At 39.6% G+C, this 10,571-nt stretch overlaps 1 protein-coding gene across 1 annotated transcript in view; it reads left to right on the forward strand.

The window, feature by feature from the left end:
* Positions 1 to 10,571, forward strand: part of LOC107082797 (neurexin-1-like) — a 1,206,010-nt gene that overhangs the window by 548,647 nt on the left and 646,792 nt on the right. Inside the window, exons 10-11 of the mRNA XM_015371662.1 lie at positions 1,317 to 1,700; positions 6,486 to 6,689. Coding sequence (XP_015227148.1) covers positions 1,317 to 1,700; positions 6,486 to 6,689 — 588 coding nt within the window. The remainder of the gene's footprint in view (positions 1 to 1,316; positions 1,701 to 6,485; positions 6,690 to 10,571) is intronic.

A 10,571-nucleotide genomic window follows, 5' to 3' on the forward strand; every position in this document is an offset into this window, starting at 1 on the left:
ATTGTTGCGAGCAAAGAGCAGTTTATGAAAAGTGAAATACAAAAAAATGCAGAAGGTCTTTATTAGAAAAAGATTATAACTGTAGTTGCTGTTTTTTTTATTTTATGTGTTCTATTTTTTTTCCCAGATTTGATATTTTGAAACTTGTAAGTTTAAATTTTTTACAGATTCAATATTGTCAAATTTTGTTATGGTCTTTTTCACACAGAGTTTTAGGAATTGCCTCTTAGAGATCAGATTAACTTTCCCTTGAAGCCATATAAAAATGTTGTTAATAACATAACATCCACGCAGACAAATAGAAAAGCATCTTTACTCCAAACTCAAGAGGAAAGCCCGCCCCGAGAAGTAAAGGTGATCTTTAAACTGCAAAAAAGATCTAGAAATAAGTAAAAAATTTCTTAAATTAAGTGTATTTACCCTTACTTTGAGTATGTAAATTCAATGATTTGCCAATGAAATTAGTATCCTTACTCTTAAAATAAGATAATTAGATAATATGAACTTAAAATAAGACAATGCAATTGTTTTTTTCTTATTTTAAATGTAAATTGTCTTGTTCCATTGGTAAAGTCTCTCACTTTCAACCTCAATTAGAGAGAAAAAAAGCACTTACTTAAAGAAAAAATGACTTACTTAGATTTCCATTTTTTGCAGTGTAGACACAATTAGAAAAAAAAATTAAAACTCATTCTGAAAAAATACATTTGACTAAGTTTATTTGAAAATGATAAAATATAAAAATACATATTCAAAATATAGAACTTGGAAAACAAATAAAAAAATGATAAAATGTGAGAAAACAGCTGTTTTTTTGTGGTTTTTGCAGCACTAGTTGTTTGTTATTGTAAAATAGGCTGACAGGGGGGAGAGACGCGTGGCAAAGGATTACAGGCTGGATTCGTACCTAGGTCGGCCGCATCAAGGACAAGGGCCTCTGCAGATGGGTTATGCGCGCAAACCACTGTTCTACCTAAGCATGCCCTAACCACAGAATCTCTTTCAAAACAATTTTTATTAAGATGCTTTGTAGGTTGCACTTCTTTGCAACATTTGGTGATGAATTATATTTCTTTCTTTCTATTGCTTTCAACAATAATGGAACAAATGTCACTCCATACAGCCGTACCTCCATGGCCCTTATTTCACCAACTGATAGCACAAATACACATATTTTTCCAGCATTTCTAGAGTAAGATTAATCTTTTTTTTGTTATAAAAACACATCCTATTTCTTAAAGTACAAGACGAAACCATATACTGAAAACTGCTTACTAATTCCTCTTTTTCTGATCATTCTTATGTCTCTCCTTTAGGGTCCATCTCAGTCAACAGCCGAAGCCTGCCCTTTTTGTCGCCTGAAGGCAGTGAAATCCTGGACCTGGACAGTGATATGTACCTCGGTGGACTGCCTGAGTCAAAGTCGGATTTGATCCTGCCGCCAGAGGTTTGGACGGCCCTCTTGAACTACGGCTATGTGGGCTGCGTCCGTGATTTATTCATCGATGGCAAGAGTCGTGACGTACGGCGTCTGGCTGAGATCCAGAGTGCTTTGGGTGTCAGCAGCTTCTGCACCCGAGAGCTGCAGAAGCGCTGCAGCAGTGCCCCCTGTAGCAATGGTGGCCTGTGCAAGGAGGGCTGGAACCGTTACATATGTGACTGCACTGGGACTGGATACCTAGGAACCAACTGTGAGATAGGTGAGGATCCTGAGAAAAAGCAGCACACTCACAGACACTGTCCTTGCAATAAGGAAGATATTAAAGTTGAAATATTTGGAAAGTAACACAAGGATGTAATTCTTCCTGGTAGTTGACATAATTAAATAGCTGTTGTTATAGTTGGAGTGAAAGCTCCAGAGGGAGTTATGTCTGAACCAATTGATGCTTGAGGCTGAGTTACAGTGGGTGGCTGAGTGGGGGGGGGTGGGTTGGCAGCAATGTGGCAGTGCAGCCGGGCTTATTGCCACCATCTGTGCCTGTCACACACACACCAAGGCGGAGGAGGGGGATACGCCACAGGGGTTACAGGGTGAGCTACTCAAATAGTACCAGACTGCTTCCTGAGTAGCTCCAAGAACATTGGTCTTCTTTTTTTTTTTTTTTTTCTTTGCACGTCTGTGGAGGTGAGCGAGGCATGACGGCATCAGATTTTGAGGGACAAGGAGGGTAATGAGGGAAGCAGAGATTGGATTCAAATCAGGACAGTTGAAGCAGAGGATGGAATTTCTTTATTTGAAGGGTTATATATTTGCAGTTCAGTCCTCAGGTGCTAGAATGACAGGTGTGGTTTCTGCATCATTCTTCTGCCATCTAGTGGTCACTCAGGATTATTACTGGAAGCAGGCAGTTTTCTAACAACCACCCACGCATGAATGTAAGACTGTACATCACATTTTTAGATTGACAAAGGTAAAACAGCTCATGCTAGATACAGTCAAAAAAATAAAATAAAATGACAGTGTGGTGGTAAGGATTAAAAAATGAAAGTATTTTTGTAAACCAATGAGTTTTTTTTTTTTTCCTTTTTTTGAGCTGAATATTTGCCACTGAACTGAAGGCGAATTTTCCCTTTTTCTTAAATCTTTGATTGCAACTGGGGTTTATTTGCATCTTTGAACGTTATGTTCTCTATGTTAGAACACCTGATGTGAGTGACTCATGTTAGCCTGTGGTGAAGCATGTCAATTCTCCACACTAGATAAGAGCAGCCCTCAGGGAGCAGACTGTCAGTCTCCTCAGTCAGTTTCATTATAGATGCATTAATCACAGCTACATGTCATATTTATAGCATGTCTTTTAAAACCATAACCAAGCACTGTTGATTTTTTTTTTATTCAAGTTGAGTAAACCATACCTTAATTTAAATATTGGTCTAATTTCCCTGCTGTTCTTACGAATATATATTTTATTTTTCTAATTTTAAAGATGGGAAAATCAAATTGTTTTTTAGTGTTTGCTTCATATCACCAGGCTATATTTTTGACAGCCCAACACATGACTTTTGGTTCTTTGTCTCAACCGTCTTAAATGCATACATTTTTTTTTAAATGAATGAATAAACAGCTTTATTTCAGACAATCCAATAGAATAAAAAACAAATACAGATTCAACATATGCAACCATCAGATTTAGTCAATGACACATCAATGACTTATGTCTGAAAAGGGGTATGAAGAAGATAAACTTGTTCAGTCATACCCCTTTTCCTCCTATAGTTCTTACACTGTAAAAAATCAAAATCTAGATAAGTCATTTTTTCTTAAAATAAATGCATTTGTTCTTGGATTGAGGAGTTAAAAGAAATTTTGCCAATGGAACAAGACAATTTACTCTTAAAATAGGAACACACAACTGCATTGTCTTATTTCAAGTGCATTTTATCTAATTATCTTATTTTAAGAGTAAAAATACTGATTCCATTGGCAAACTATCTCATTTACCTACTCAAATTAGGGGTAAATAAGCTTAATTTAAGAAAATTCTACTTATTTCTAGATTGTTTTTCCAGTGTAATGACAACAAGCTTTAACTCATGAGTCCAAGCTATGCCAAAAAGCCAATAAATTAGCAAATATTTTGGTTTATCTACATCTAAACATACATGTGCACATAGACACAAGCATGCACATATCTTAACTCTTACAAATGAATTTAATTCAACATAAAAAATGACAACTGTTTCTTACACACAATATCTGTTGCTTCAGTCAAATACTATTGATGGCCAGACTTTGACTAGGCAGGTACAGATCAGAAGGACTTGAGGTAGTATTTGAGGCAAGACAGACAGTGGAATAATTCAAAGGCGTTTATTAAAAAGGCAGAAGTGCAGTAGCATCAGCTAGCACGTCTATCACAGGAACCTCTGTTTTATAAGTTCAGTCCATGCACAGAGAAGGAGGTAGGATCCAGTCAGTGGGCTGCCAACAAGATGCGGCAGGTACCACCCAGAGTGTCCCAGATGCCGCAGCCCGAGAGAACAAGCAGGAGTCCCAAAACACGTCAGGCAACAGAAGCAGGGAGGCTCAGAGGTCCAAGAATCCGAAGCAGGTCAGGCAAACCGATGTAAACAAGAACAGGTAGGCTCAGTGGTTGAGGGGCAAGTCAGGATCTGGTAATCAGAAACACTAAAGAACGCTAAAAACACTCACCACTGATATCATATGGGAACAGGCAGGCTCAGTGCTTTGAGAGGCAGAACAGGTCAGGATCAGGAAATCAGAAACATGAAGGAACTCTAAAAACACTGTCACCACTGGCTGGAGAAAACAAGAATAATTTGGCCCAAATAATTTGATGAAAAAACCTTAACTACAGGCAGGAGCAGGTGGATCAGATGCGCAGTGATTAGAAACCAGGCAGAGTTGGACAGGTGAATGAAATGAATAATTAAGCCTGTCAAGATCATGAGACTTTAACGTAATGGATCGCTGTACTGGAGGAAGGTTGACCTTTACTCCACTCTTAAGGTCTTTCAAGGTCAGTAACAGTATGTGTTATGGCTTCACAGAACACATGAATGAAATAAAAAAATTAAAAAAAGCATGGCGACATTTTATCATTTAATGCAGCGCATTCCCAAAATTTCAAGAGGTCATATTTCAAAAGTATTTATGGTCTTGTAAATTCGTTTAAACAGTAAGATAAGCAGTTAAGGCTAAAATAATGACCCTTTAAAAGACATAATTTGTGATTTAAGGGGGATTGTAGATTATTGTTTTTCAAATGGTTTACTAAAGTTTTCAACTCAACTCAACTTTATTTATAAAGCCCTTTAAAACAACCACAAAGTGCTGTATGTACCAAGTAAAATTAAAATTGTATAAAAACAACATAGCAGTTTAAACGAAGTGACAGTGGACATTCTCTGTTAAATGGTAAAACATTGATAAAGGGTTTGCACGAAATCTGTGTTTTTTGTCAAAGGGTGCCCACCAGTAAAAGTTTGGGAACCACTTATTTAATGTATAAGCAACAGAACCAGTCATGGTTTGAGCTTTGGAGCTGCAGGTTGCAGGACCTTGCTCTATCAGGTAAAAACTGTGATCCTATCTCAACACACAAGAAGTTAAAATTGCATTGCCTAAATTTTTAAATCACTGTTAGAATCTGCAATCTAGATAAACAAATAACATTGGTGCATTCAGCCATGGTTTCTAGCCCAGTGCATACAATTATATGAAATCAATCTACATTATTGTCATGAACCGAGGACAGAATGGACCCAGTATTCAAGGAGACAGTCAGTGGGCAAGTTCAAAGGGTTTATTTAATGAAAAAACAAAACTAAAGGGGGAGCTGCTAGGATCTGAGGCACGCAGCAACTGCAGGCGTGGGGGCTGGGCACCTCCCAATCTCAGATACTCTGTAGTGGGAGAAACACAGGTAAGTGACCACGATCATCTGACAGAAGATGATTATCTGAGTTGGTCACTTACCTGGTTTAACAGTCCAGTCCAAGAATGTCCCCAGCAGTCCCAGAGATCATGCAGAAAAGCCGAACCTGGAAGGGATCCAGAGACAGACAGGAACAGACAGAACAGGATCCAGATCAGGCTGGAACAGACAGGTGGCAGGATCCAGGCTTCCAGACATCATAGATCTTCCAGAAGGGTTCAGAGTCTGAGAGAGTTCCGAAGCATGACCAGGTGGTCACGCACAGGAGCAGACAGGATCAGGTGCAGATGAGCAGGCTCAGTGGAAGAGGGTAGCCAAGACAGGACGTGGAACCAGAACTTGATGCAGGACCTTTAAACTGGTCTCCTCCCTGGAGCCAGGCTTACTTGGATAAAAACTGAACCTCCCCACAAATTGAGCCAAAAACTCAGAGGACTCCGCGGGGGAGGAACAGTGGACGATCAGGAGACGAGACAAACACTAAATCCTCTTTCCACTGGCAGCTAGGATCCAGAACATGAACCATGAACTAAAACTGAACAGACAGACTAACAGAAAGACAAGAAATGATCTGGCTCTGAATGCTCAGGCTGAACTGAATATAACCAAGAGGAAACAGAGAGGAATAAATTATAATTGAGGCAGGGAGGGAAAACAGACAGGTGAAAGGAATGACTAATTAAGGGAGAGCAAACAGGCCAGATCATGACAATTATATCTTTGGTACAGGGGCCATAACTGGGGCCAGGACCAGTTCTGCAGAGGTACTGGTCCCTGTTGGTCGTTGTCTAGAACTATCCATGCCCATCCCTAATTAGAGCATCTTCATCATCATGTTTTCCACCCCTAAGAAAGAGTTATGGAGTGCAAAGAAGTACCTCCCACTTAAACTGTAAATGTGCAGCTCTCCCTCAGCGACCATGAGCTGTTTGGCTTAGCTCTATACGATACCACTTTTAAAAACAGTCCTGAATTTTATCACAGGGCACCAGAGTACACAACGCTCAATAAAAGTTAATACCTGCTTATAAATGTGTGTGAATGTGGAAATTCTATCCTACTCCCTTTTTCTCATCCTCTGTGCAGAGGCAACAGTTCTGAGTTATGACGGCAGCATGTACCTGAAGATCATCATGCCCGTCACCATGCACACGGAGGCAGAGGATGTGGCGCTGCGCTTTATGTCACAGCGGGCGTACGGCCTGCTCATGGCCACCACCTCTAAAGAGTCAGCGGACACCCTGCGACTGGAGCTGGACGGAGGCCGCGTCAAACTTACTGTCAACCTTGGTAGGCCATCTTTAATCCATCACCAATAGCGCTGCTTCCCATTTCCTTTCCCTGTCCTTTTCACATTCATCCAGCAGTTTGGCATCATATCCCAAAGCAAATAAAGATTTATATGCATTTAAATTTGATATATATTTGGCAGATCATTAAATGATGAAGAAAAGTTTCTAAATTTCGTGAAGAGGTAAATAGTTCATTCTTTAAAAGCCTTTAAAGGTGTGTTTGTATCTTTTTCTCATATGGCATACACACTGTTAAGCTCAAAAATATCCAAACCTTTGGTGGGTTTATGTGCAGCTGCAGCAGAGCGATCTTTAACTGATGCCCTTTAATATGACCCAAAGTAGTTGTTTTTATCTTCACCTACAGTCTGTTGTCAGAGCTTTTTTTTTTTTTTTTACTTTCCATCCCAATTATCTGATTGGTTCTAAACTCTCTCTGTTTACGATGTCAGTCAGACCTTTTAACTTGGACTCTTAATTTTACCACCATAATTATTCTGACTGTAAGATTGATTTCTGGCAGACAATCTGTGAAGGGAGCCAATGATTAGGGTGATAGAAGGTAGTAGCCTCGTGAGACCATCCTGATCTCGCGAGTTTTCAAGGTTTCACTTGCAGATCAGTCTGGAGACTCTCCGTTAAAGAAAATTTGGAGCCGTTCACCAAACGAACGTCCAATCTGCGTTGGCTTTGAGGCGGGTTGAGGTGTGACGCAACGAGAAGCGCGACAGTTCAGTCTAAAGAACATGGCGGCTTTAGTGTTAGCGTGGCTATCGAGCAAGTTTTATCGGAATTACAGAGTATTTCTTCACTGAAAGAAGAGCAAAACACTGCTCTGGAGGCTTTTCTCAGAGGAAAAGATGTCTTTGCTTTTCTCCCGACTGGTTTCGGCAAGAGTTTGATCTATCAATTGGCTCCTCTTCGTCGTCGCTCTGTTAGTACGTCATATGCTTTGCTGATCTGATTGGTTTATTTGGCCCGTCTATCACCAACATAGGCCAATCAGCTAACCAGTATTTTCGCCCCTTCCCAAAATTACTGCAACGGAAGGTTTCCAGATGGATATGCGGAGCAAATCCATCTGGCGGAGTCAGGGTAGGAAGGTAGCTTATCCATCTGCAAAGCCTTAATCATGAAAGATAATGTAAACATGCAAAAACCCGGTCATCTATTGTGGAAAGGTTTTTATCTTATGAAGCCTTTACGCACTGAAATGCGTGTAAATATTTTTCATTTGCCAATTATCGTAAAAAAATATGAAAGAAAAAAACGGTAGTCCTCCAAAACTTGTTTATTATCAACTGAGAGTTGTTCATGTCTTTTCCTATTTACAAACTGCTTTATTAATTGAAAATGATCTTAGATCGATATATGCCAGCTGGGTTGAATAATTTGGGGCTTAACTGTGTATCGCTTTAAGATCTGATCTCTGCAGTATTTAATGGCAATTTAAAAAAAAAATCTGGAGTTATAAAAAAATTTAGAAACTTCTCTTCCTCATATGGTTAAAACTAAAGATAAATTCTACATATAAAACCATACATTTGTCCTCTAGGTGAGCTTTCATTCTGTAATTTCTCTTCCCATTATCCCTTCCATCCGATATTCTTTTTTTCTACTCCATAAGGTCCTCAATCTCCTACTGTAACCCTGTCAAAAAGCTCCATCTCTAATGATTCTTTCTGAGAGCTTTGCGGTGACTTGCACCCGCCTCACTCCTTAGTCTTCCTCTGCTTTCCATGTTTGTTTGTTTTTTGTGGAGTTAACTTCTTCTCCATTGCAACTTAAGGCTTGAATCCTCTTATTAGGAGATTGCTAGCCCGATTAACTTGAAGAAATCTAACTGATTAGTTAAAACACCGTTTCTGACCTAGGTCAGTGAAATAGAACAAAGAACACAATGTGGAAGTTGGATTGTTTCAGATAAGAGGCTAACTACTTGAATCCGGATCTCTTGAAGGAGCAGGGAGATAAAAACACAAGGAAGTAGTGCTGGAACAGCAAGTAAAGGTGTTAAAACCAAGCGTTCACTCTTCCTTGTAATTATTTAAGCCCACTCCCTCCAACTCTTCCTTCACCTTCTTTCTCTCTGTCACTCATAATCATCCCATCTGGCCAGAACTCAGACGATGGAACTTTTCATCCCTTCAATGGCCTGTATGTCTGCGGCCCTCGGATCAAACAGCCAGAGAGACCAGCTCACAGCTGTGGCAGCTGCAGACATGCTGTGAGCTACTCAGAAGTTTTGTTGTTTTTTTTTCCAGCTAGGCTGCAAATCCAGTCTTCCTAGATCTTTGGATGTTTTTGTTGAGCCCGTTTAATATCGTTCCTTTAGACTTTAATAGTTCTTTCACATGCAAACCAAGCTGGCATTATTGTGAAACACATCCCAGCAATCTGATCTGTTCAGACTTCAATCCTCATTAAAATCTAAGTAATCAATGTTTTAAAATCTTAATTGGGCTGACACTGTTCACTGCCCGTTATCTTGGAATGAAAGCAACAGATGTCCACTGCTAAAGTGCAGCTCGACACATCGGCTGATGTCGTCCCTTTCATGTGCAGACAGATAAACCCAGTTTAGCTTTGAAAACTCTCAAAACAGCCAAGACTTTTCGAACTTGACTCTCCGAAGGAAAGCACTTGTGAAGAAGCTACACTGCATCCCTCGCCACATGTCTACACAGTGATGCTGGTCTCTGGCTGTTTGTGTCCACTATTCTGTAGCGGTTGACAGCTCTAGACCACAGCCGAGCCACAATGCCACTTGCACACTTGATCCATGTTACAGGAAAAGAAAAGCAGAAATTTAACGAATGAAAAAAGAGTCTGAAGGGAACAAAGACTCGATGCTTAAATGGCGTTTAATCCCTTTACTGAGTAGCTCTCATTTGAGAGGGTTTAATAGGTCACTTTAAACTAAGTAACCAGACTCATTTGCTCACTAAGGCAAGGGTAAATGATGAATTACCTAATTTAGACTAAAATGCTTTTCTCAGTTTTTCACATTATGTTTCTAATAGAAACTAATGCGTGTGCACCAGGCATGTGGTGGCTGGGCTGTGCAGATCACCCTCTCTGTCTTTTACTCTTCTGGGTTTACTGTTGAAGTGCTGCAGAAGGCAAGCAGAGCTTTAAGTGTCCGTAAAAGAGGTAAAGTAGGATAACTATTCAAGAAGCTATTATTTACAGCTGGAAAATATATTTCACTGTTACATAAACAAAAATCTCACTGTAAAAATGTATAAATTTAGGCAAAAATATAACTACTCTTGCTCATTTTCCACTAGTACCAACTTAAAGTGATTTGCTTCGGGTTGATTAGCCTTCATGGCTTTACGATAAGTAATGGTGTGGTCATACCAAATGTGATTCTTGTGCTCTGAGCAATCTATTTCCCAGTTATCTTTATGTTGAGAGCAGCTCAGAGGCACTGTGAGGTGTACCGGAGCCAAGGGTATGATGCTAGTGAGGCAAAAGGTATGTTTTTGGCAATTACAGCCCTGTGAGGGATGCAAAAGGAGAATTGAGCTAAAAAATATGAAGATTTGTTTATCTTCGTGTCGCAGCAACCAATCAGGTAGTAGATGTGACTGCGATTTAGGGTGAAATCGGGAAGCACAGACAGCTTTTTTCCATGAAAATGGATGATAGAGAAAATTTATTTTGATAACAGATAAAGTAGGGAAATGCTTTTAAAAAGCCATTTTAATTTAGTTTAATTTATTTAAGGATAGAAATAAGTCATTTTAGTACCATTATAGCATACCATAAACCATTATTTATATCCAGTACCACATGCACAAATGTAGCCTCGTCAGACCATCCTGATCTCGCGAGCTTTCAAGGTTTCACTCGCTAATCAGTCTGGAGACTCTCC

The sequence above is a fragment of the Cyprinodon variegatus genome, unplaced genomic scaffold (genome assembly GCF_000732505.1).
Source record: "Cyprinodon variegatus isolate N-32 unplaced genomic scaffold, C_variegatus-1.0 Scaffold62, whole genome shotgun sequence".
Lineage (NCBI taxonomy): Eukaryota > Metazoa > Chordata > Actinopteri > Cyprinodontiformes > Cyprinodontidae > Cyprinodon > Cyprinodon variegatus.